The following is a 27,458-nucleotide window of genomic DNA, read 5'->3' as shown; positions in this document are numbered from 1 at the left end:
GGCGAGTGTAAGATGCATTCTACAATGGTGAACTGTCAGTTAGCAATAGTTGAAGTGGTGTTGATAGGTGTGCATTTTGTTGGTTTTTTTACAATGTTTAGTGTGCCACAAGAGGGAGAGAGTATGAGCTCTGTTGCTGATTGAGTGAAAATCAGTTTGACTGACTAGTTTTAAGACTTAATGAGCTAGAGCGTACAGGAAAGCTTTAATGCAGTGGAATACTGGCATATTATTATATATACACTCATCCCTCGCTGTATGAGCACAATTGCTTCCTAACTTTTTGCTTGTAGGCGAAAACTCATAAGAAGGACACTAAATTCCTATTAAAATATATGTAAAAGTCTCTGGTTGGTTCTAAGTGCTTGGGGTCGTTGCAGGCGGCACTGCTTTTGAAAGGTAAGTGAATGTGGGGTTGGGAGGGGGTTAAAGGCTGGGGGCAGTTTGGGGCCGTGAGTAGGAGGGAGGGTTAAAACCTGCAGGTGGCTCAGGTGGAGGTGGTGGTGGCTTGTTCCTCCTGGCTGTGGCAGAGGAACCTGCGGGGGTGCAGGGGGTGGGAGGCAGGAGGAGGGTTTCAGAACGGGATGGGGTGGTTGCATGGAGAGCTGTGGGCTGGGAGAATGTTGGGACTGGGCGGGGGGTGGGGTGAGCAGGGAGTTGCCACAGGGGGAATGTTGGGAGCGGACTGTGCGGGTCTTCCTGACCCCGTAGCTGGCTCAGCTCCAGCCGCAGGGCTGCGGGTCTCCCCACGCCCCAGCCAGAGACCTCGCGGCCAGCTCTGCTCCAGCCATAAGGCTGCGGCTCTCCCCATGCCCTGGCCAGGGACCCTGCAGCTGGCTCATATAAGTGGGGAAGTTCACTTGCATAGTGAACAATTTTAAGCATGTGTGTCCCTTGTTTTAGCGAGTACTCATAAGTAGAGTACTCTTTTTACATGAGGGATGAGTGTACATGTAAAAATTCATTTAAACTGTTTCTGGAGGTCTCTTGCTCAATGCTATGATTTTGGAAGGATTTTAAGAAAGTTGAATGGCATTTCATTTTTAACGTGTGAACTTTCTGATTAAAATTTGAAGGGGTCAAATTTGGTTAAACTAGCTAGAGCTTGGAGAAACTGCCACCCACTTAAGATTCCAAAGTGAGACACCATTCCCAGTACATTGTAATAGGTCCTCTGCTGGTGCCTTTTGTTATGGTGAATTTACTGGATCCTTTGGATGAAAAAAATACTTAGGGGTATTCTTCCAAGTGACACCACCTTGTGGTCCAGTAAACTTATGAGATCCTGCCTCCGGTCATCCAAGGACATGCAGATAATCTAGCAATATAGAGTAATAGGCCATTGCTGAGATGCTGTAATAGCGGAGGGGCCATATCAATTTCAGTGAAGCTTGTGGAATATTGCTTTACCTGGTATCTTCATTGCTAACCTAGAGGAAACACAATTAACTGTTACCTGCAGCAGATAGGCTTGATCCTACCATTGAGCAGTAGGAGGACTGACTAATGAACTAGAAGTTACCAGGTTAACAATTGGTATTGAAGTACTTAGTGGAATAAATAGGTCTAGCTTCTGTTCTGATAATTATAGGTTTTGAAAAACCCATTTTGAACACTTGACTCTGAAATATTGCAGTCAATGGAAATCTGAAACTTCTGTCAACTTCTGCCCTCAAAATTGTACATAATGAGCAATATATGGAATATTTTGTTAGCTTATAACTGGGTTCAGAAGAGCAGTGGAATTCTGGTTGAAAGCAAAATGGGTGGGAGCCAGTTGGTTTATCTGGCAAATTAGGCTTTCAGCGCTTTGCATGTTGATCAACCACCAGAAGCTATTCATTTCTTGTGTATTCTGTCCCCCGAATGAAAAAAGAACAAACTTACTTATATTCATCTTTACCAGGTGCTGTATCCATCCTTTACAGCAACAATGATTGTGCACTGAATTGCTGAACTTCTCCTATAAATCTCTGCTCAAGCACATGGTGAAAGCATGCATGGAGAGCTCTTCATCTTTAGAATGTTTTTGTTCTCTTCTCCCTCTCCCCCTGCCATCTGTAGCAACGGCAAGTGGAAGATCAAATAGCCTGTGTTGAGCTGTGGAGCTCCTAGTCCTATTTACCATCCCTGTTCTGAACACTGTCCTGAGCAACATTCTACTGTGGGCCTTTCTGCTGTTAAATGTTTCCAGGCAAAGTTCAGACCTCTTGAAAATGAGAATTGTGCTTCAATTTGAAGAAGGGATGAATCAGTCTTCTCAGCCAGAAGAGAACTTCATTGTTCTAAGTCTCATTGGATCCCATTCTCAGGCAGGTTGTTTGCTTGTTTGTTTTTGTTTTTTAAACACTTCATTGCTTTTGCTGTAGTTGACGATTTCAGATAGAAACTGGAACACTTTGACATACCATGATCTTCTAGTTTGTGTACTTAATCTCATTGGACTACATAATGGCCTCTGCTTCCAGGTACAATCTAATTTCTAAGATGAAACTGAGCCTGAATGAGAGCTCTTTTATGCTATTTTGCAATGGTGGGGCAGGGAGTGGGCTGTCTTGAACGTTTTGTAAGAGAAAAGGATGCCCTCAGAAGTTAATATGGAAAACTGTAAATTGTGCAACATATCTTCCCCCCCCCCCCCAAAAAAAAAAAAAACAAACAAAAAACAAACCCTCCTGTTAAATTCTCAAGGATTACTAAAGCACACAGGGTAGAGGAGGGAAAGTATCCCCAGAAAGTGAAGTCTGCGGTCTCGTGATGTAAAGCTTAAGTCCTCCTGGTTTGGCTGAAAGAATTAAACACATGTAAGTAAGAAGGTACGGTCTAATCATGGCTTTGATTTATGTAGTTGAGTGTGTTGATCTCTGCTTGAAGTTACAAAATAGATATCACAGAAGGCTTATTTTCTGTACTGGTTTAGAACATAATACTGATTTGTAAATTTACCTTCCTACCTTGAAACTGTATTGGAAAAATAGCCATGTTAGTCTGTAATCTGTCAAAACAAAAAAAGTTATGTAGCACTTTAAAAACTAAAAATAATTTATTAGGTGATGAGCTTTGGTGTGACACACCCACTTCTTCAAATCCAGAGCCCTACCAGAACAGACTCAATATATAAAAAGAGAAAGATGATGCTCTCTGGAATGGAGATCCATCAGCTACATTAAAAAACTCGCCAAGATCTAGACAGACATCATTTTGCTCTTTATATATAGAGCCTGTTCTGGTAGGGCTGTAGATCTGAAGAAGTAGGTCTGTCCCATGAAAGCTCATCACCTAATAAATTATGTTGTTGTTCGGGATCTTCTTCGCACTCCTCCTGAAGCATGACTTTGGATCTTCAACAGGGGCATCTTGCTGCACACAAGATCTGATGGGAAACTGTTTAACCTTGCAAGGCTGAAAGCTAAGTCTAAGGTGCGGGAAGTCCTCATCACAGACATGCTGTTTGCAAACAATGCTGCTGTAGTGTCTCACACAAGACCAGCTTCAAAAACTGCTGGATCAGTTCTCCAAAGCGTGCAAGGACTTAAGGCTTACCATCAGCCTAAAGAAGACAAACGTACTCAGTCAGGATGTTGCTGAATCCCCATCAATCAGCATTGACAACTATATGTTATAGGTCATCCACGAGTTCATTTACCTTGGGTCCACCATCACTGACACCCTGTCGTTGGACACTGAGCTAAATAGGAGGATCAGAAAAGCAGCCACAACTCCTGTCCAGACTCAGCAAGAGTGTGGAATAACAAGCTGTACACTCACACCAAAATGCAAGTCTACAGAGCCTGCATCCTCAGCACCCTCCTTTATGGCAGCGAGACTTGGACCCTATATGCCCGCCAGGAAAAGAGGCTGAACGTTTTCCATTTGTGCTGCCTCAGGCGCATCCTTGGAATATCATGGAAGGACAGAGTGAGCAACACCGCCGTCCTCGAGCAAGCTGGAATCCCAACCATGCACACCCTCCTCAGGCAGCGTCAGCTCCGCTGGCTTGGCCACGTCCACAGGATGAATGATGGAAGGATTCCAAAAGACATCCTGTATGGCGAGCTAGCCTCTGGCAAAAGACCTCCCGGATGCCCCCAGTTGCGCTACGAAGATGTCTGCAAGAGAGACCTCAGAGGTAGATATCGAGCTGGACAACTAGGAAGAACTAGCAGATGACCGCAGCAGATGGAGGCAGGGGTTACACAAGGGCCTTCAGAAGGGAGAGAAGAAGATCAGACAGCTAGCAGAGGAGAAGCGAGCGCACAGACAGCACACTAATGACTTGCCAGACACCCACCACATTTGCAAGAGATGCAGCAAGGACTGTCACTCTTGTGTGGGCCTTCATAGTCACAGTAGACGCTGTAAATGAAGTCCTCAATTGAAACTATAAAGGGCACGATCCATAGTCTATGCAGACTGAAGGATGCCTACTACTACTATACTATATAGTCTTTAAAGTGTTACATGACTGCTTTTTTTTTTCCTAACCTTGGAATTGTTTGCTGAAGCAACTTCAGTTTAACCCTTCCTAATTTTATTTTTAGGTTTAGAATGGCCATATGTTTTCATTCCTGACAAGAGTGGAGTCTTCCTTCATCTAGAAGTGTTTCCTAGCTAGCAACAAACTTGTTCCTTGATGGTATACTTTCATAACAGTTTGTCCTACCTAGCTACTCTTACTAGTTTTAGAATATTTTTATTCCTTTTTGTTTCTGATCTATTCAGAAGTATAGATCAGTGGGCTTCTTCTGACATCACTTTAGACATAGAAACATCCTCCTGGGGGTCTGCAAATAGCTCTTAGTCATATTGCTAACTTCTCACTCCACTTGCTAAATCACTGTAAGTCAACTAAAATCTATCCCCTAAAATAACTTTTTCTGCATAGTCAGTTGCTGCTGTTGGGAATTTTGTGGTGATAAACAGAAGGATGATAGTTCCCATGACTGTCTTTGTGATCCATACCAATAAGTGTAGATTCCCTCATCTATAAACTTGTAAAAGACCTACTTTGTTTCCAAGAGTGGTGTGTGGCAAGAACCTCAAGAAAGATGACTTATTACTTTGCAGAACACTACTCTACTGGATCAGGAACACGACAGTAATGAAGGTGGACATTGGTATGATTGTTTGGCAGTTCTTTGCTTGTTATATATGTAACTGAAACCCACATGGGAGAAGCAGTTCTGTTTTTGAGGGTGACACGTCATGGCTTCAGCCTAGGAGTTATGAGGGAGGAAAAGCTAGATAGTTGTGCTTTTGAGTTCTGTTTAGGCACTTACTCACTTAGCTTCATCTAATGCTGATTCTTGAGCTTTCCATATATAACACAATTAAACCAATTTAGGACTTTGACTAGCTCTAAGAGTGACACATACTTAAAGATGATTCATTAAATTCTTTCCTGTGAACTCCTATACTGAATTAAGAAATACATATACATAATTTTATATGTTAATCCCATTTTCCTGACATCTCAATATAGCAGCTCATAATGAGTCTTCTAGGCAGCCTCTGTTCCATATTTTTTTATCTTCTCATTCCAGTCTCTTAATTTCTGTGTGCTGAGTCTTCATCCCCATCCAGATAAACATAGCTACCTCAGGGTAAGCTATTTTAGGGAACTTGTGGTAGTAGAATATCATAGTAAATGCTGTGGTCACAGCTGTGGAAACCTCTTCCTGGAAAAGAGGGAGTAAGATAGCATGGAAAGTGGCAGGGGAAGAAAAAAATCCACATTTTTCTACATGAAAAGCATTCCAAGGTGTACACTAGTTTATTTGAAAGAACCCAGTTCTTGTTTTCAGTACCTTTTTGGTAAAGCAGAGTACAAGAGAATAAAATTCATACATTTTGCTAATAAGTCTCATATACAGAGAGAATGACAATTGTGGATGAAAGTGACTATACGCTCAAAGAAATACTGAGTTATTGATAGTTTTGGTTGGCTTGGTTATTTTTAGCCATTTGTATTCTGACAAATTGGCTCATAGGTAGGTGGACCTTGTGTCTAGTTTATTGGCACAGTGAAACAAGTTCTTCTAGAATGTTTCCGGCTTCATTTTCATAAAGCCAGTTAGCCGTAATGTGATTTTAACTTCAGTAAAGAAAGCACTAAGTATAATTAAGTGAAAATCAAATGGAGTGAACAATAAGCTGGCTAATAAAGTCAAGTTGGCTGTATCTTCTTGTGTTCCTACTCTCTCTCGTGGTTCAGTCCACAACTATCCCATGAAAATGCACCACGTTTGCCAAATGAGAAATTTTCTTCATAAGGTTTATAGTATGCTTGTTGCTTTGCTCTTAACTATCTTGAGCAGTTTACTATCATCTGGAAATTGTGCCACCTCACTGTTTATACCTTTCTCCAGATCATTTATAAATGTCACTGTCACATGTACACTGCAGCACACCGTCTGTGTCAAAAAGTGTTTTTCCACACACTAAGGCCGGGTCTGTACGTGCCCCTCCCTTTTGGAATATTAGCATTTTCTACTCATGGACTGAATAGCACATATGATGTACTGTGAGAGCATAAATAGCCCATCTGAGAAATTCTGCATTACAATAGCTATTAAATTCAGACAGAAGCTTCATTCAGAACATAAGAATAGTTAATTATTTAATTGACTGAAAAATGTGGGATTAGATATTAAGGAGCCGAGTAACTACTCCCTCCCACCCTCTTTTCCCCCTCATGGAAACTTGATCCCCTCAGAATTTCTTGATTGGGGCATTTGGGTCCTTTCGTACCCAAAATATCAAACTTTTATCCTACTTTCGACTGTTCTTTAATGCATGTGTTGAAATCCCATCTGTGTCACTCAGCATTCAACTCTTCTCTGCTTTATTTGTTTGTTTGCTCATAAGACTTTTTTAAAAAAGGGTTGTTTGGATAAGTTTTGGATTCAAAGTGTTGGATGAGTGGGAGACCTGCAGAAATATTTTTCAGCCTTTTGTAAATCCATATAGTATTTGAATAAAGTGTGTAATCTACAAATAGGTCTAAAACTAAATGAATTTAAAAGGAGTGTCTTGTGTAAAATGGATTATAAATCATAAGGCTTTGTTAAATCACCTATTTTAAAGAACTAAACTTCTGCAAAATCAGAAATCTTTACCAAGTTTAAGGTGGCTCTTGCATTCTCAATTTTAAACTTTTTTTACTTGTTTATCTTTTAAGAATAAAGTTTTATGATAGACCGTTTCTTGTAAGTGGTAATGTAAACTTTCCTCATACTTTATTGCAAAATCAGTCCTGGGGCCAGATCCGATCCACCAAGTATTTCTCTCTGGCCCACCCAACTGATTAGCAGAGTGTGCATACTTACACCTAGCAGCATCTTTTCATGTCCTTCCCCACACCTTGTTCCATCTTCACCTGAGCAGCTCCTGTGTTTCTCCTGCTAGCTGTGCACAGGAGGAGGGAGGTGCTCAAGTCAGGTGTTCCCCTGACCCTGTGCCCAATCTCTGCAGAGCAGGGATTGAGGAGAGGGAGACGCACAGAGCTGCAGCAGTCTGAAGGGCGGATGGTAAGTGACTCACTCAGATATGTCAAATGGGGATGGAGGACACAATAGAGCAGGACAGATTTACCTTAAAGAGACAGGAGTGATGTCTCAAATTTACTCAGCAACAGCCAGCACACATACCTAGTCTGTTAGAACATAACAGCCATGCTGAGTCACACCAAAGGTCCATCTAGCCTAGTATCCTGTCTTCTGATAGCGGCCAATGACAGATGCCCCAGAGAGAGTGAACAGAACATGTAATTATCAAGTGATCCCTTTCCTGTCATCCATTTCCAGCCTTTGACAAACGGGCTAGGCACAGCATTCCTACCCATCCTGGCTAATAGCCTCTGATGAACCTAACCCCCGTGAATTTATCTTTTCTGAACTCTGTTAAAGTCCTGGTCTTCCTAACATCCTCTGCATTCCACAGGCCTGCCATGTGCTGCATGAAGAAAATGTTCCTTTTGTTAATTTTAAACCTTCTGCCTGTTAATTTCATTTGGTGACCTAGTTCTTATGTTAGGGGAACAAGAAAATCTTTTCCTTATTCACTTTTTCCACACCTGTCATGATTTTATAGACCTCTATCTTAGCCTCCTTCTGTCTCCTCTTTTCTAAGCTGAAAAGTCCCAGTCTTTTTAATGTGTCTTCATATGGCACCCATTCCAAACCCCTAATCATTTTTGTTGCCCTTTTCTGAACCTTTTCCAATGCCAATACATCTTTGTTTGGGATAAGACAACCACATCTGTATGCAGTATTCCAGGTGTGGGTGTAATAAGGATTTATGTAGAGGCAATAAGATATTATCTGTTTTATTCTGTATTCCCTTTTTAATGATTCCTAACACTTTATTTGCGTTTTTGACAGCTGCTGCATATTGAGTGATCCTCAATGACACAAGATTTTTTTCCCCGAGTAGTTCTAGCTAAATTAGTCCCCATTTTGTACGTGTAGTTGGGATTATTTTTTCCAGTGTTACTTTATATTTATCAACATTAAATTTAATTTGCCATTTTGTAGCCCAGCCACTTAGTTTTGTGAGATCTCTTGAAGCTCTTCAGTCTGCTTTGCTCTTAACTATCTTGAGCAGTTTACTATCATCTGGAAATTGTGCCACCTCACTGTTTATACCCTTCTCCAGATCATTTATAAATGTCACTGTCACATGTACACTGCAGCACATAGTCTGTGTCAAAAAGTGTTTTTCCACATACTAAGGCCGGATCTATACGTGCCCCTCCCTTTTGGAACGAGCATGTTAATGAGGCATTTTGGAACAGGTTAGTGAGATGCTGACATGAATATTCAGCACCTCATTAGCATAATAGCAGCCATGCATGTTTTGAAAGTTCTGCTTTCAAAACAGACTGGCTGTGTAGATGCAGGCACTTCGAAATAAACCCCACACTTTGAAATTCCCTTGTTCCCAAAATTCACTGATTGTTTTAGTATGAGAAAAAATCATTTTTCCGTAAATCTCTACTCTTAAATAATACCAAATAACAAAGTTGTATAAGTTGATACTGTAAAACACGAGGGTTGCCATATGAATGCAAATTCACTGTAATTCTATGTACTGTATCATGTCAAAACAGAGCAAAGAACTGTTTAGTCCTAGGAGAGGGCAGAAAGCAGCCTGTAGAAAGCAGGAGGGACGGGATTATCTAGGGTTAGATGTGGGTGGGCCAGCAGTCACTTCACTTACCTCACTCATATCTAAATAGCAAATGATATGTGATCTTGAAATGCTGGATAACTTTCTCTTTAATATGTGCAGTGCATTGTGGGATATGATACTGTATCTGTTTTGATCATGTTGCTAGTAGTCTTGATTATGAAAAGGAAGCATGTGGCATTCCTGCAGTGAAAGGCAACACATTTTAAGAAAGCAAAAACTGAAATTGAAGGTGAGGTAAAATTAGCATAATAAAAGTGGGTTTGGGAGTGAAAGTCAGGAAGATAGTGGAACAAATACAGTAAGTCCCCAAGTCACACAGGTCCGAGTTAATCTAGGGATCCATATAACAGCTACAGTAAGGTCTCAGAATCCAAGAGTACAAGACCTGCATCTTACATGGTCATGCCCAATTCATACAGTAATCCCCTGCCTTACGCTGCTGCATGTCATGTGAAACTCGCTTAACAAGAGTTTTTTGCACAATGTGGAGCTGCTGGGCTCCCAGCCTGCATAGCTTCCCACAGCTGCGGGCAGCTAGGCAGGCTAAGAGCCCCTTCCCAGAGCAGCACTAGGCACCAGTCTGGGAAGGCAGGGGGAAGGCTTTTAGCTAAATCCTCCTTCCCCTGCTTCAGAGCAGTGCCACTTGACAGCAGCACCAGTTCATCCCCATTTAAACCCCCCACTGGCTCAACCTCACCCCTCCCCCATGCTCTGGCTCACCTCCTCCAGCAGGGGGGTCCAGCTGCACACCTGGGGCTTAGCTCCATCTTCATGTCTGGGGCTTTGCCCTCCACCCCCATGGACCTGGCTCCAGCCCCCATAACCTTACACACTCCCTGTGGATCCTAACCCCCTTGCCAGCTCAACGCACCCCTGCCTCAGTTCACGTGTTCAATCTCCCCTCTGCCTGGCTCAACCCTCCCCCAGTTGCCAGCTCACCCCCCCCGCCTAGCATGTGCTGGGGGACCCAGCTGTCAGCCTCTGCAGGCCCCCCAACCCCCGTGGCCCCAGCTCACTCCCTGCATCCCCACCCCCAAGCACAATGGGCTCAGGCTTCAGCCTCTGCCCAGGGCTTCCTGCACATGCGTGTGGGGCTCCAGCTCCAACCCCCTGCTGCCCCAGTCCAACTCCTTGCATGCCCCAGTTCAGCTGCACCTTCCCTACAGCCCTAACTCACCCCAGGCTTGCCCCCCACACCTTCCAGGGCCCCAAGCCCTCCCTGACTTACATGGTTTTCAACTTACATGGCAACCTTTAGACCAAATTAACAATGTAAGTTGGGGACTTACTGTATATACATGTAAAGTGGTGAGGAAATAATCTGTAAAAAGTTGTGCTGTTCTTAAAATAGGGGCTACAAAAAGTATGGTTTGAAATTATTTATTAAGGACCGTGTCCATTCATGTGCATTGAGGCTCCTGAATTACTGAGGTTTTTTACCAAATTCAAAAAATGCCTTTTTCCTATTTTGGTTGCTGACCCCTGGCCCAGACTACCCCAACAAGTTTGTCTAACCTTTTTTTTTTAAAATCCTTCAAGAATCGCAACCTAGTTCAGTACCAACTATCCCTATAGTTAAGATTTTTTTCAATATTAAATATAGTTAATGTGAATGTTTTTTAAAGAAAAGAGGAGCCAGTACTCATCCATTTCTCTGCCCCACACACACTCTCCTCAGCCAATTCTGTGGTGGCGGCTGCTGAGGTGCCAGTACTCAATACCAGCACAAAAAAAGCACTGGTTAGTGTATTTTTAAACTTTTTCACTATAATAGACCCTTGATTTACGTGAGGGTTCCATTCCCATGCCCCCTCACAAACCTGAATTTTGCATAAATCGGTGCGTTTTTTTCCCTGGCAGAATGCATGTTCTGCAGCTGGGGAAGCAGCAGAAAGGTAAATCTTGGGGTGGATTAAACTTGATGGTGGGTGGGGGGCTGGGGGGCTTAAGCCTGTGGTGGGTTAGAGCTTCAGTGGGAGCAGGGGTGGATTTGAGCCAGAGCCACATGCAGAGGTGGTGAGCCGGAGCCATGGGGGTGGGCAGGGTTGAACCAGGGTGGGAGGATGGAACTGGAGCAGCGCACGGGGTGGGGTGGAGTTTAAACCAGGGCAGAAGGATGGAACTGGAGCTCTGCCTAGTGGGGTTTGAACCAGGGTGGGGGATTCAGCTGGAGCCGTGTGGTGGGGGGTGAGCTGGAGCTGGGTGCAGGGGTTGGGGGTGAGCCAGAGCCAGGTATGGGGGCTGACCTGGGGCCAGGGCTGGGGGAGCAAGATATTGAGTTGCACTTAACTCAAGTTAATGACAGTTAAGTGCAACTCGAAATTGCGCATTTTGAGGGCTTACTGTGAGGTTAGTTTCCCCAATATCTAACTTAAATCTTTCTTGCTGCAGAATAAACCAATTACTTTTTGTCCTATTTTTAGTGGACATAGAGTTGATGATTGTCCTCTTACTAACAGCCTTTAACGTGTTTTGAAGACTTACCAACTCCCCCATCAGTCGTCTTTGTAAGACTAAACCTACACAATTTTCAAACCTTTCTTCGTAGGCTGGCTTTTTAACCTTTGTCATTTAGGAAAGTGCATTCTAAGATACTGTCTTTATGTAGAACAGAAATAGCCCTTTTCTTGAGTAGCATGCAGGAGAGCTGTGGGAGAACTGGCCTGGGGCAGAGCTGAGGTTTGAGCCGTGAACCCCAGCCCTTCCCACCTCCTGCCCCTGGCATACTGGGAAAACTGGTGCCTGTAGCCAGCTCTAGAGTCAACATCTATGCAAGGAGCCACAATTTTTGAAGAGAAGCATGCAGCTCTGGAGTCACAAGTTGGCCACCCCTGAGCTATGCCAAAGCAATTTACAACACCTGTCATATTTGGAAAGCAAGGTCAGGGATGGTTCCTAAGGCACACTGAGGAGGAAACTGAATGCTAGGAAGTAACTCCGCGCTACTCCTCAGCAAGCAAACTCCGATCATTCCCCTGGCAGTGAACCAGACTATACTGAAGTGAAGCAACTGTATCAAAGCACTACTCACTGGTAGTTCCTTTGAAGAATCCTGCCACATCAAAACTATTCCCCTAGCATTTAACTAGGGAAACAAACCAAGGCTTATACCATCTTCCAGAACTACTCTGAGGGATGTTATAGAAAACAAATCCTCCCCTCCCTGCTCCTTTTAGCACCATGGAAGTAATATGAATTAAGGCCACCCTCACTTTTTATACTACTGAATTGCTGACTGAAGACTTCCATGAGCTGTATTTGGACGTGTCACAAGTCTTTAGGAAGATCCCAACTCAAATAACTGAAAAGAGCCACCTTAACCAGAAGAGTTCAAGCATTTACTTCGGTTCCTATAGATGCAGGAAGTAAAGGCAACAAAGTCTTCGCACTAGCTTGGAACTACTTCCATCCCAATACCAAGACTGGTGGCCTGGAATCAGTATCTTGGGATAGATATGCATAAATGGTTTGGGGCTGACCTCTTGCTGTGGCCATAGTCCACAGCCCAAATATCTTTTGCCTCAGAAGAAATATTCTGAAGGTATTTCTTTGCTTCAGAGACCTAGATATTGAGCCCATGAAAACTGACTGCTTTGGAGGAAGTTGTGTGTGTTTGGTCACTCTTCAAATGATTTCTAATTCCCGAAAGGTGAGAAACATTCACCTTCCTGTTCCAAAACCAATTTAGCTGCCTCTTTTTCACTTCAGAGGGAAAGAAGATCTATCAATTGTGTTTGATGGGCAAAGAGTAATTATACATATGCTTCAAGCAGTGCATAATGCCTTTTGTAACAGCATGCTCTTGAACTACAACTGCCTTCCCAAAAAGGAGCTAAAGGATGCTCAGGGCAATTTGGCGTTTTTCCCTTTTTGGGCCACAGTCTATTTAGTAACAAGGCAGATGATTATGAGGAAGAGGGAAATATCAGGTCAGTGACTCTGGAAGCTATTCCAGAAAGTTTGTTGTTCAGTTGTTTACAGTTTATCACCATACATTTTTCCAGTCAGCTATCACTCATGAGTATGAACTCCAGGGGTGTGTCTACACTTGCACTCCTCTTTCGAAAGACACATGCAAATGAGGCATAACTTTGCGTGTATGGCACCTCATTTGCATATTCTAATTTCAAAAGAGCTTCTTTCAAAAGAAGAAAGCCAGTGTAGATGCTGCTCTTTCGAAAGTAAACCTATCGTCAAAAGAATCCTTCTTCCCATTAAATAAAGGGAAGGATTATTTCAAAGATGGGTTTACTTTCAAAAGAGCAGCAGCTACACTGGCTTTCTTCTTTTGAAAGAAGCTTTCTGAATTAGAATATGCAAATGAGATGTATACTATGCAAATTTATACCATTTGCATTTTCTGGTTTACCTCATTTGCATACCTCTTTCGAAAGAGGAATGCAAGTGTAGACACACCCCTTGAGTTATTAACCTCTTCCAACTTGAATCAATAGATAAGGTCCCCCAGTAGTGCAAAGGAAGGTTATTTACTTTATTTCCTTTTCTGTTTTTGCATCCAATATAGGACAATTGAACCTGGTGCACTAAAATTTCAAATGTAAAAGGTACTATTAGCTTTTGTAATCTGATCCTTAAAGGGGCCTGAACTTGGAAATCCTATTTATACACAAATTTCCCTCTTCATTTCATGACATGTTAGACTACTCCAAACTCAAAGCACACCCTATATGCCAATTCATATGCAGATTGAATTGGTTTACACATCTTGTTGCTTCCTATTCAAGGTCTGGGATATAAATATTCACAAAAGCAACCAGTTATGCGTATGTTGTCACTGTCAAAATTGAAGCACATACTGAAGTAGCACACATCTATTATGCTATGTAGGTCTTTTAAATAGCACACTAAAGATGGTTTCAATTTATGTAACAAAAGCTGATTTTACTGTTACCTAAAAAGCCATCAAATCTAGAACATCAGGTTAATCCACAACAGTATTTAAACACTGATACAATTAAGCAACTGTGGGAAGAGGAGGTTCCTGTTGTGATGAAGTGAATGTGTTTGAAGTGGCAACAGTGTTAATCGGGAAAGAGCAGCTTGTATAAAGCTTGTTTCCCTTGTTGTGTAAAGCTAACCTTCTAAATTCTAGGTAGCCTTTAAAATCCCAAACCTTCTACTTGTAAACCAACAGACTACCTTTTATCTCATGTTTGCAATATGCTTTGTGGAATTGTTGGGACAATCTTTGAAGAAAGTTCACTGTTAGAAGCCTCTGCAGAACTTTCAGGTGCGTTATTTTCCTCTGTTTTGGTTTTACTGAGTCATCTTCCCATTCTCAAAGTCTAAGTTATTTTTGCCTACTTCACAAAGAAACCAGTTTTGCAACCTATAAAATCTTTACATTTTCTTAAGCTTGTATTTTAAAACACATTGTTCTCTGTTTATTGCTGGACTTGCACTGAAAGACTGTTTTACTTAAGGCTTGCCTTGGAACTAAAGGCATTTGCAATAATTTTTAGTATACTGGCATTCCATCCTCAAGGCAGAATGGGCACTGGTGACCTGAACTTTGCTACCTGCCAGTCTTGTCAGCAGTTGAAAGCTGGTGCCTAGGGAAATAACAAAGATGAGGAAGAAGAATGAAGTAGCTGAATCACAACTCAATCTTTTTTCCACCCACTTTTTTCCCTTGTTTTCTTTTGGTAGAAATTCAGTCATTGCCAACAGTACTGAGAATACGCTATGGCTACATCTATACAACAAAATTATTTCACAATAACAGCCATCGCAGTAGGATCTCAATGTTTGCAAAGGTTCTGTGTTGGGAACCATCACAAATGTTGAATTTTGCAAATATGCAGCCCCTGCCTGCCAGCACTCCCTGCCTCAGGCCCCGGGGGAAGCGGCAGCCTACCGTTTGTGAATATTGAGAGTCTGCTGTATTTTGAAGTAACTTTGTGAACATCTACACTATGCATGCACTATTTTGAAATAAAATCGATTATAATTGGGGGGGGGTTAAAATCAGTAAACCTCATTGCAAGAGAAATAATGCCTATTTCAAAATAGGCTCTGTTTAGACACAGAATAGCACATTTCTGAATAAGCCACAATTGGCTCCAATGGTGCTGTGTCCACATGCTTTTTGAAATACGCTATTTCAGAATAGCTATTACAAAATAGTTTATTTCAAAATAGGGCTACAGTTTAGGTGTAACTTAGCAGCCCAACAAAGAGGGAGGAGCTAGAGACACATACTCCACGCTGGCACGGAAGATCAAAACGTGCTATCTATATAATATTAATCCAAGGTTGATGCTCTGAAGTTTAGAATAACTCAGTCAGTTTGAAGTGATGGAAACAGAAACCAACATTGGTGAGATTTCCTTTCGTTTAGAATATCACCAGGTTGAATAATCAGTCTGTAATTAACCAGTGTTCAGGTTGTCATTTGTAAAGGCACAACAGCTAACACCTGGGTGACACAGGCCTTCAGTGATTAATTACATCATAGAACTTAACATAGGCACTGAAATACCTTAAAATTTTAAAGGAATTGTTTATTGCAGATTTGGTAGTGCTAGCAATATCCTTACATTGAAATGGAAAAATGTTTGAGATCAGGGGTCAGCAACCTTTCCGATGTGGAGTGCTGAAATGTGACCTTTTGACCTCTCTGTATGGTCTGAATGCCAGTGATACTTTTTAAAGTCACTGGGGCTATGTCTACACTAACCCAAAACTTTGAAATGGCCATGCAAATAGCCATTTTGAAGTCTACTAATGAAGCGCTGAAATACACATTCAGTGCCTCATTAGAATGCCGGCGGCCGCAGCACTTTGAAATTGACGTGGCTCGTCCAGATGGGGCTCCTTTTTGAAAGGACCCAGCAACTTCGAAATCCCCTTATTCCTATCTGCTGTTAGGAATAAGGGGATTTCGAAGTTGCCGGGGTCCTTTTGAAAAGGAGCCCCATCTGGGCGAGCCGCATCAATTTCGAAGTGCTGCGGTTGCCGGCATTCTAATGAGGCACTGAATATGTATTTCAGCGCTTCATTAGCAAACTTCGAAATAGCTATTTTGAAGTTTTGGGCTAGTGTAGACATAGCCTGATAGTCTTACAGCTTCACTAAAAAAAGTGAAGATGCAGAGCATTACCGTTGAGGGCTGGGAAGGTCAGTGCATCATCACATAGTATAACCTTTTGGATTTAACAAACTTTTGGCATTAGCGGGCACCCCCTCCCCCATTAGTCCATTAAGTCGAGGGTTTAATGTATCTCAGCCTAGCTGTTGAAGAACCGCCTTGAGGAGTGACATGGTAATAGTGGTGTTCCTTAATTTTGCTGCTGAATCTGTCAGATGGTGCCATATTACTGAAGAAAATTTGAGACCACTGGGATCATGAATTAATCATAGGCCACGTCAGGGCTGCCTCCCAGTTGAGTGCAGAAAGTGGGAGCCCAGCTGGGGCGGGGGGGGAATCTTATATACCTTTCTTGCCACCGTGAAGTGGGGAGGGGGACATTCTTTAGCCCAGGAAGATACACTTGGTAAACTCCAAGCTTCACCATTCACCCAGAAAAGAGATCAAACAAATAAAGGATATATTCTCTTTTATTTGAACTAACCATATTGTCGTCACTTACCTGAATAAATTTACTTATAACAAACTTTAATCATTTTTGTCAAGTTGTTAGTTACGCAAATCTAGCATGCATAGATCCCTATATTCTTGCCTTTGTGTATGCAAAAGCATTAGTACACAAATACTGAGAGAAAGTCCTTAAATATTTCAGGGAAAGTTGTCTTGTTTTCAGGATTCAACTGATACTTTTTTCTTCAGTTATGACTACTTGAATGAAAGAAGAAAAATGGGCAGCATGCAAACATTCAGAAGTTGTATGCGTACTGAATCTGTTGAGTGTAAAACATGCATGGAAACTTTGCAAAAGCAAGATCTCACATGATTCTAGCACTTCAGTGACAAGTTGAAATACTGAACAGCCTTGCTTTGTGATATTTTAGGCTGTTCTGGTCTTAAGTTAGAACTGGAAGTGGAAATAACAATTATGAATACTTCAAAACTTCACAAAGTTTGGTTAGAATTAAAAATTTGAGGTGAAAGAGGGAAGTAGGTGCTCTTCCATTAGCCAAAGTTGGTTTCTTTATGTCAAACCTGAATCTATTTTAAAATGTTCTAGATGCCATTTTTTCAGAAATTTCCCAGTCTCTTCATTCTTGCAGATCTTATTCCATCATATGTAGTGTTTTACAGTAATTAATACAAAACAGGATAAAGGCCTTCCAGTTTTCCTCAAAAGAGGGTTGCATAGTATACAGTTTGATACCTCTCATTATGGCAGATCTATTTATCAATTTAGGTTCAGACAAAGAAAGAAGAACCTCTGACACCGTCTCTGAGCCAAACCATTCCAACATTTTATTTTCCTCGAGGATGTCCAAAAGAAAAAATGAATATAGATGCTGTGATTGCCAAAATAGAGAGAACCTTCTCTCAGTTTCCAAATGAGAGAGCAAGTTTAGAAGACATGGGCAAAGTTGCAAAGGTGAGAATTCAGTAGGTGTTTGATTTAAATAGGCTAACCTACAAATAGGAAACAAATGGTATTTTCCGTATGTTATCTGTTGTGTGATATGGATCAAATTCTGGAAAGTCAAGTCAAGACAATACCAGTCAAATTTAAGCTCATATGTGCTGTGACCCATATCCCATTAAAGTCAATGGGAGTCTTCAACCTCAGTGGGTTTTGGAGAAAGCCGATAAATGTCAACACCAGAAATTCAAGCAGCCTTTTTGAATTGTATCTTTTTCGGTCCCATATATTTCAGTGGGATAGCCTTGTCCATCAAGTCAGTTTGTCCATGTGTCTTCATAATCCATAAACTGTACTATTACAGATGTTTTAAATGCATTGCTCTTGGTTTACTTAAATGGTGCAAGATTAGAATTTTGAGTTCTCATTCTGAATGTGTTGATGTTAAAAACTCCCATTAAAAGAAACACTTTGTATCCAGAATGGCTTTGTTTCTTTGGAGAACTTTGACTTAGTGCTTCAATAGTCACTAGATTTATTAGAACGTGGGATTGATTGATCCAAAAAAACTGACACATTTTGCTTCTGTATAACATGTAGCAAATTGGTTTAGATGAGTTTGGTATTTTTCTGTATGTAGTATTGAAGCAGGAAAGTAAATGGATGACTTTTTTTCCAAGGGTGTTGATTACTCCATATAGCTTTCTGTCGTAGCACTGGGCTAAAACTGGAACACATACACTAAATGTAATTGCTTACAGTAAACATCCTTGTCATCATAAGGGGATCTCCCATTTCTTTAAATGCACAAGTGAAAAAATGTTTTTCAAATTTGGGGGAAAAATTAATGAATGAAATGACTTGCCCTTAATTTCTTTTACTTATCTTGAAAGTCTACTTTATTATACAATACAGAAGAGACTAAAGCTGTTGATCAAATTCAAGGCTACCAGTCAGAAAATAAACTTTCCAGGAATTGTATGTTCATGGCAGTTCTTTAAAAGTGTGCAGTGGAACAAATATCTGTTCTGCTCTCCCTTACTACTGTCTTACAACTACACTAGCAAGTTTTCATTTAATGCTAGTGTTTTTGGTAAGGCAGTAATAATCATGAAAATAATCAATACACTGACTGCATTGTTCTATGCCCTAATTCCAGGCCTGTGAATGCCCACTTTATTGGAAAGGTCCCTTATTCTATTGTGCTGGAGGAGAACGAACAGGATATGTCTCAGTTCATAAATTTGTTGCAATGTGGCGAAAGTAAGTAGGCTGCTTTGAAATAAAATACTACATTTAAATTGAGAAATATATTAAACTAGAATTGTGGTCCAGCCTGCAAACAAAATCCCTTTCTGTAGTTCAACACTGAGTAAATTTTTAGCAAGTCCAGTGTGTATGAAGTTTAAAATCTTTATTTGTTGTATAAACATATCATATGGAGCTGCTAATGTTAGGTTCCTAGTGGCCCCAACTATGTAAGCTTTTGAACAGTGTGCTCCTAATTTTCAGGAATCCGTCAACATTTGTGGGTGACACAACTCCTTTCTAGCTCTTTCTGTTCTCACAGGTCCCAGAGAGAGAACCATGGTCCTTATTTTGAACTGTACTCTCATTTGACTGCTCCATTGATGGGAATATGTATAATATAGATATTTCAGTGTAAATATATGATGGCTAAATCTAGTATAAGAGAAAGCAATTTGGGATTATTGGCCAGTGCAGTGGCTAGAGCTAGGTAAAATTGCTAGTAAGCTGAAAAAACTGACCACATTGCCTACCTTTTTATATATTCTGGTAACCAAATCTGTAGGTGCTCACACATTACATTAATGAGTTGGGACTAAATTCTGAGAGTGCACCTTTTTTCATAAATCCTGGTATCGTACTTCCTAATACAAATATTAGTATTTTTCTTCTTTAAAATGGAGGAGAAAAACATTACAACGCAAATTCATTTTATATTTGCATTTCAGAATACTACAGACCTGCCATGATGATGCTGCAAAGTTTGCTCATCTTCTGATGAGCCCTGGATGCAACTACTTGGTGCAAGAAGACTTCATTCCATTTTTACAAGTAAATAGCAATTAACATTAGTCATTACCTTTTTGTGTCTTTCAAAGCCAAACAAAAGACTTAGATATACCAGTATAAGTTTAATTTCCAAACAAATAGTTACTCTATTCACTCTTTACTGAAAAGACTACTGATTATTTATTGCAGGCAACTTGCATGGCTAACTGACCTGCTAATGAGGTTAGTTTATTACAAGTCCATTTTACAGTGACATATTTATAGCTTGCTTTTATGTGGGGAAGAAGTTGAAAAGAAAAAAAAATCCTACACCTCCTACAGTAGCTCTTACTTGTCTGATTTCAACCAATACATCATTATCTATTTAACCTTACGAATGGCAGCTTGTGATTAACATAGTAGCGTTAAGAATGTGATTCTCAGGTTTCACGGAAGTTATTGGGGTAATGGGGGTAGGAGGGGGAGAAAAAATGGCAGTTGCATCTCTTCTTTGACTGTTACGGGTCTTATTGCTTTGACCAAAAGCAAAATTACCTGGACTACCATTATCTGTAGTGTACTTCCATGTGGTTTTATAGGATTTCTTTATTTTTAGTGAAAAACATCATCTAATTTTTCAGTAGAGCTCTTTCTTACTCGTTACACACATGGGCTGTGTCTGCACTAGCCAAAAACTTTGAAATGGCCATGCAAATGGTCATTTTGAAGTTTGCTAATGAAGCACTGAAATACATATTCAGTGCCTCATTAGCATGCGGGCAGCCGTGGCACTTCAAAATTGACACAGCATGCCGCCGCACAGCTCGTCCAGACGGGGCACCTTTTCAAAAGGACCCCGGCTACTTCGAAGTCCCCTTATTCCTATTTGCTCATAGGAATAAGGGGACTTCGAAGTAGCCGGGGTCCGTTCGAAAAGGAGCCGCATCAATTTTGAATTGCCGCGGTCGCCCGCATGCTAATGAGGCACTGAATATGTATTTCAGCGCTTCATTAGCAAACTTCAAAATGGCCATTTGCATGGCCATTTCAAAGTTTTTGGCTAGTGTAGACGTAGCCATGAAGCCCCACTTTCAGTAGGATTTTTTTTCTCCAAGAGGAACATATAATTTGCACACTTATGCCTATCGTTTCTGACATATCACCATTACAGTTCAGAAAGCTCATTGTAAATGGCTTTTAAATGCCAAATTCTTTTGAAAACCAAACCTCACCATGGGATGTTTACATGAGGTACACTACAGATGAAGTTATATTTAATGATTGCTTTGCTCAAAATTGAATTTGGAATGGTACTGTCAAGGAATTGGAGGTAGTGTTCTGCATTAATTAATTGATACCCAGAGTAAGAAGGAATACTAATTGGCACTTCATTTCTTCCCATCCCTTTAGGATGTGGTAAATAGTCATCCTGGACTATCATTTTTAAAAGAAGCAGCTGAATTTCATTCTCGCTACATTACCACAGTAAGTGTTTTACTTACATTGTATAAAAGTAACTTTTCTTAACTGCTAATTCGTTGGTCAGTTGAAACAAGTTAAACCTTTTCACAATTATCTTCAGAAACAAGTAGTCTGTTCATCTCAACTTTACATGCTTCTCATGCTTGCTATTGAGTATATTCAAATCTTCAGGAGACACAATAATAGGAGGAAGAGCATCTGTCATTGCAACATTATGGTTGTAAGTCTTTCTGTACTTTAGCATGTTAAAAGAGCTTTTGAATAGCAGTCAAGATAGGAATAAGAAATGGAAATAGTTTGTGTGGAACATGTCAATGAATTTCTATTAACGAGCAAAATTACTTAACTTGAATGCTTATTTGGCTGTGGTTACAACCTGTGGCTGGTTAGATGCCTTACCCTGGTTTGGATTTCATAATAAAAAAGCCTAAACATTTGAAATGGCTTCTGTATTTTAAATTTCAGGTTTATCAAGTAGATGATGTATGTTAATATGGCCCCTTTTCATCTCAAGAGATGGTGGTTAGCGGTGGTGAGGATCTATGGGCAGTGTTTGAGTCTGCAGCTTCTCTTATGGTTTATCTGTCCAAAATTGGATTTGCACGGTCGATTGCAATAACTGCACATCAGTCTATTTCTTAATTGTTGAGTCTTAGAGTTTTTCCTTCTAAGACAAAGTTCTTTTGCGTGGCTTGCACATAAACTGTCGAAGGATGATGTGCCCTGTCATAGCAATTGTCGCCAGGTATTTCGGTCTGATGATGTGGATTCCCAGGATTTGGATCGATGTTGAATTTTTTTCATGGTGTTTTTGCATGTATCCTTGAATCTTAGTTTTGGTCTTGCTGCTGTTCTCAACCCACGTGACAGTTCACCAAAGAGGATTTCTTTGGGAAGACATTCGTCACCCATTCTTCGCACATGACCAAGCAATCATAGTCTTCTGCTGTTGAGGATCGCTATGAGAATGGGAATGCCAGATCTTGACAGGACATCTGCATTTGAAACTTTATCTTGCCAGTTGATATTCATAATTCTGCGGAGCAAATTATGGAAGATGGCGGCGAAGGTGGAAGCTGTTCAGTTTTTTTTTCTTGGTTCAAGAAGGTGATCCATGCCTCAGAACCATATAGCAAGATACTCAATGCACATGCCTGGTAGATTAGTATATTTGTTTTCACTGTCAGCTTAGGAGTGTTCCATGCTCGCTTCATAAATCTGCCAAATTGTAGCTGCCTTCCCGATTCTGGTGTTCAGTTCTTCATCCATGGATGGTCTTGTGGTGACAGTAAATCCAAGATAACAGAATTGTTAACAGCCCATTAGATGTGATTCCAGAATGACATTGGGTCACTGAGGTACACCTTGAGTGAATGCAACATTTTTCTACATGCTTATGCAAAGGGAAAACAACTTGCAGGCTCTGGACAGATAATCCATTAGTTATTGTAGTGTGTCTTCATTATGAACAAGAACTGCATCATCTGCAAAGAGGAAATCCCTAATGAGGACTTCCTTGACCTTCGTTTTGGCCTTGAGTCTTGCCAGGTTGTAGAGAGCCATCTGATCTTGTGTGGAGAAATACATCGCTGCATGAGTTTTGAAATGCGCAATTTGTTAGAACTGAGAAGAATATGCTGAAGAGGGTAGGGGAAGAACACACACTTGTTTATTGCAAACAGTTCTGATGTAGATCCATCATATTGCACTGTTGCTTTCATGTTTTCATGATAGGATGTTATGAGCTTGAATAGAGTTGGTGGGCAGCCAGTTGTGGTAAATACTCTGTATAGTCCTGATCTACTGACTGTGTCAAACACCTTTAAGTCCACAAATGCTATGCATAACAGCTTTCCTTGTTCTCTGCATTTTTCCTGTAATCGTTGAAGTGAGAAAAATCATGTCTGTTGTTACCTGCCAGCCCTGAAGCCACATTGTGTTTTCTGGATAGACTCGATTTGCGAGTTTTTGCAGGTGTTTGAGAATGACACGAGCAAAAGCTTTGCCTGTGGTGATTAGTAACGAGGTGCTTCTGTAGTTGTTGCTGTCACCCTTGTTGCCTTTGTTTTTATAGAGTGTGATGTTTCTGTCCTTCATGTCATGTGGAACATCATCTGCTCTCCATTTTAGGAATAAATCATAGAGGAAGGGGAAGAGCACAGCCTTGTTTGCCTTCAGGACTTCAGCTGGATTTCTGTTGTCTCCTGGTGCTTTTCCATTGGAGAAAGCATCAAGAGTTTTGAGAGAGTTCCTCCTCCGTAGGCAGTGCATCTAGCTCAGACATTTCTGGAAGAGCTGGGATGAGGTTGTCAAGTTCAGGTTGTATTATACACTTGTGGGAATAAAGACTTGAGTAGTGTTCCACCCATCTGGACAGCTGCAGCATTTTTCTGTTATCACCTGCCCATTTAAATGCTTCAGTGGGGTGACTTTGGTAATGTTTGGTCTGAGTGCTTTCTTCAATCCATTACACATGGTTTTCTGGTCACCCAAATCAATTGCCTTTTGAATATTAGAACATAGGTCAGCCCAATACTTGTTCACACACTGCCTGGATTCTCTCTGAAGAACGGATATTGCATATCAAAGTTGATCTCTTGTGCTTTGATGAGATGGGTTCTTTGTTATTCAGATGTGCCTTGTGTGTTTCTGTAAGAAGAGGGCTAAGAATGTCTGTCTGCATTTTCATCGATCCGGTCTTAGAGAATTTACGTGTTCCATAGGCAGATTTGGCACCTTTGTATATTGCATCTCTCAGCATGGACCATGTTTCATCAATAGTTTGTTGGTCAGGTTTGTGTTCCATTTTGCAAGTGAGATCATCTGTAAAGACAGAGCATTTCAGGGTATCTCTGGTATTGGGGGTATTGATTTTTTGGCTTATTGCATTCCTTTGTCATATAGAGGTTCTTTGGAATGATTTGCACTCTGCTGATCAAGGACTGGTCAGTGTCAATCTGTGCTGTGATATGTGCTTGTAATTTTGATGGCATTGAGATGTTTCCTGTGTACCAGTACAAGATCAAGTTGATGCCAGTGACCGGGTCTGGGGTGACACCATGAAACCTTGCGATAGTCTTTCAATTTAAAGAAAGTATTAGTGATGCAGGGCTGATTTCTGAGAGCTGAATTTGAGAAGCCTTTGACCATTTTCATTCATTTTCACAATACCATGATGACTGAGGCAAACAGGCCAGGGCTGATGGTCGCATCCAGCTCTAGCACTGAAGTCACCAAGGATGTACATTTGTTCTGCAGTTGGAAAGGAGTTGATAACTTTGTGAAGATTATAAAAAAAGCGGTCCTTGTCTTCGACACGTGACACCAATGTGGGTGCCTAAGCACTGATGATGTTGACGTATCCTGACTTGGTGCAGATTTTCAGGGATATAAGACATTCCAATTCAGCTGTGGGTGTGTTGATAGATTTCAGCAGCTTGTTCTGAACAGCAAATCTAACTCCGTAGAGGTGGTGTTTCTGGAGAGCAGCGATGTCAACTTTCTGTTTGTGCAGCTGTTAATCTGACTGCTGTGTTGCATATTGAGTCAGTGTACATAAGGTCATGGGCAGATTCAAGTCCTGGACGCATGGTCTGAACATTCCAGCTACCGAGCCAGAGGCAAGTTGATTTATTATTTCAATTTTGGCAGTTACATCATTTACATCTACTTCTCAGTTTTTGGTCTATCCCAATGCAGCCAATGAGGAAGACAGATGTGGAGAGTCAGAACCTTATTCATGACTCATCCCACTCACGAAAGTGACCTATGGAGATAATGTATAAACGCCACAATATCATATGACTGTAAAGAGATTGTGATAGATTTGATTTTTTTTAAGTTACTTTCACCTTCACAATTCAAGGTTTTTCTTGTATATATGAAAGGTTCCAGCTCGAGGCTCCTGTCACTGAAGTCCTCTTTTTGTCCTTATCCGTAGCAGGTAACTGTTCTATCAGTTTGCGTCAACTACTGATCTTGACAGCCTCTAGAGCAAGTCTTCTTTTATTTTGAGACATTAATTTTGGTTCTGCACCTTTCATACCCTGCTCTGGAGTTGAAGGCTTCTCACTCCAACAGACGTTGCCAATGGATCAGTTGTAATAAACCTATCCCCAAGAGTTCAAAAATCATAGAGTAACCCCCAAAAAGGGCTGTAATGGATGTCTGTTCCACCTGTCCATTATGGGCTTTCTTCAGATAGATAGCTTGCTAGGATTGGAGATTTTTTACTTCTGAGACAGCTTATGTAGTCCACCCAAAGGAAAAACTGCCTCCTTTCCTATGGTAGGCTGCCAAAAGAGAGGGATGCAGACCAATTAGTCACCTGTAGAAGCATGCAGTGGGGAGGCAGGGATTAAAACAACCAGGTCCTCACAAGAAGACTGCCACAGTGAGCAGGAAGAGCTTGGAACATGGTGCACTACAGTTGTTGCAGGCAACTGCTCCCCAGTCACATGAGGTCAGAAGCTCTTCATGTCATTACAAGAGCTCCTTCAACAGGTGCAAATGTGTGGGACTCATAACTTCATGAGTTGACAATGCAACTGCTTTGTTGAGTTTTTGATGCTAGGAGCTGATGGTATTAGTTTTTGCCTATCTCCAGTGAGGCCATAGCAATTCCTCAATTAATTATTTCTCAAGAGATGGCTGAACCAAAGAAAGTTAAAAAGGAGAAACATCATCTTGGGAGTATCTCTCTCAAGCAACGGAGGTGGGGTCTGGCTTGTCTGATTTGTGGGAAAACTGCTGTTCCTTCTGCATGCTGCAGCAGCTAAATCCTCATTCCGCAATCCTTTCTTTAGTTGAGGAACAGATTTGTTTAGGTGGCATGGGTTGAAATAACATTTGAAAAATTCATCTTAGCAGTTGTCCAGCAGGCATAGCTAATGAAATTTCAATTACTTACTTTTGCCCCTAAATTATCGTTTTATATTGAGGTCCTAGAAAAGCAGCCCAAACTGCGTTGTACATTCCTCCTGAAAAAGGAACTCTTAACACCAGTCCACCAATCAGTCATGTTGGGGGTCGGGGGAAGCTGTATTGTTCCTTTTTAGAAAACAAAGCATCTGCTGACAAGTACAGATCTGTGGAGACACTAAGTCCTGTAATTATCTGAAGAATAACACATCAGTTGATCTTCCCATTAGTTAAATATTGTAGATAAGCATTATATTCTCAAGTGGAGTTGTCTAAGTAGCTCCTTGTACCTTTAATGATCCTCCTGCTGGGTGGAAGCTGTCTCTGGAGGATGTGGCCTTCACAAAATTAAAATTGTAGGCTGGCATTTTTGTGGGTTCTCACAACAATTTATTTTAAATATTGAAATGTAATTGCTGCTTTGCTTCCCCTTCTATGTAAGATGCCATCTGAGCAGTACCTCAGAGGACTAATTGCCCATGGTCTTAGGAGTCAGGTCTGGTGGGCTTAATATAAAGCTGATCTGTAGAAAAAATACTGACACAAGGTTTGTGTAGGCAGCCTCCATAGGAATTAAACATATCTCTAGAATTTCAACAGTGTCATGTTCCTTCCCACAATCAAGACCACTTTACTGAAGCAACTGACTTTTTGAGCATAGTAAATGGAAAAAAGTAGTCATTTGCTTTGGTTTGTTTTAGAGACCCAGGTCTCAAGACTAGTCTAGTTGTCTCTAGCAAACGTTCAATTTGGGGTTTTATTTTTAGGCTAGTTACATGTGTTACAGATGAGATAATGATGTCCAGATGGATTAAATTGCAAAGAGAAGGCGAAATTTTGCTAGAAAAATATTGCTTTGTAGTTTAAGCCAAAAATGGGCTTTCCCTAAACACACAATTGAGACTAAACTAAGTTTCAGAAGTAAATTAGGCTGTTCCCCTTTCCAGACTTATGAATTTAGCTGCTCATATTCAAAATATGAGCAGCAGAGTGTGCTGTATGCTGCAGCTTTAACTATGTGTAAAATTTCATGTTTAAAAATATCAGCAATCACTTAATACCCTGTACTCATAGCTCAAAGCCAATTTCATTTGATTTATAACTTGGGATTTCAAGAGTTTCGTTGCCAGATTGGTAATGGTTTTAGTAGTGAATCTGGAATTAAAATCATGCATTCTTTGAACTGAACCATCTAATACTAGGTTTTAAAGTTTATACATTTCGCATAAAAACAAAATGTATTATACGATAAAGGACATCTTTCAAACTGACTCTTTTCCTTTCATGCCTTTCCTCCAAATAATTCTCTGGAGGAAGACTGGAGAT

The 27,458-nt window shown here is 40.9% G+C and overlaps 1 protein-coding gene across 4 annotated transcripts in view; it reads left to right on the top strand.

The window, feature by feature from the left end:
* The window catches only part of PPP2R3B (protein phosphatase 2 regulatory subunit B''beta), a 103,207-nt gene that overhangs the window by 53,230 nt on the left and 22,519 nt on the right, over nucleotides 1-27,458 (top strand). For all 4 annotated transcript variants that reach the window (XM_074992175.1, XM_074992165.1, XM_074992193.1 and 1 more), the window contains 4 exons: nucleotides 17,541-17,726; nucleotides 18,874-18,977; nucleotides 19,691-19,793; nucleotides 21,141-21,215. In XM_074992175.1, coding sequence (XP_074848276.1) covers nucleotides 17,541-17,726; nucleotides 18,874-18,977; nucleotides 19,691-19,793; nucleotides 21,141-21,215 — 468 coding nt within the window. The remainder of the gene's footprint in view (nucleotides 1-17,540; nucleotides 17,727-18,873; nucleotides 18,978-19,690; nucleotides 19,794-21,140; nucleotides 21,216-27,458) is intronic.

Source organism: Carettochelys insculpta, chromosome 1 (genome assembly GCF_033958435.1).
Source record: "Carettochelys insculpta isolate YL-2023 chromosome 1, ASM3395843v1, whole genome shotgun sequence".
In the NCBI taxonomy this organism is placed as follows: domain Eukaryota; kingdom Metazoa; phylum Chordata; order Testudines; family Carettochelyidae; genus Carettochelys; species Carettochelys insculpta.
The sequence above is the reverse complement of the archived record's forward strand: the minus strand, read 5'-3'. Positions and strand labels throughout refer to the sequence as shown.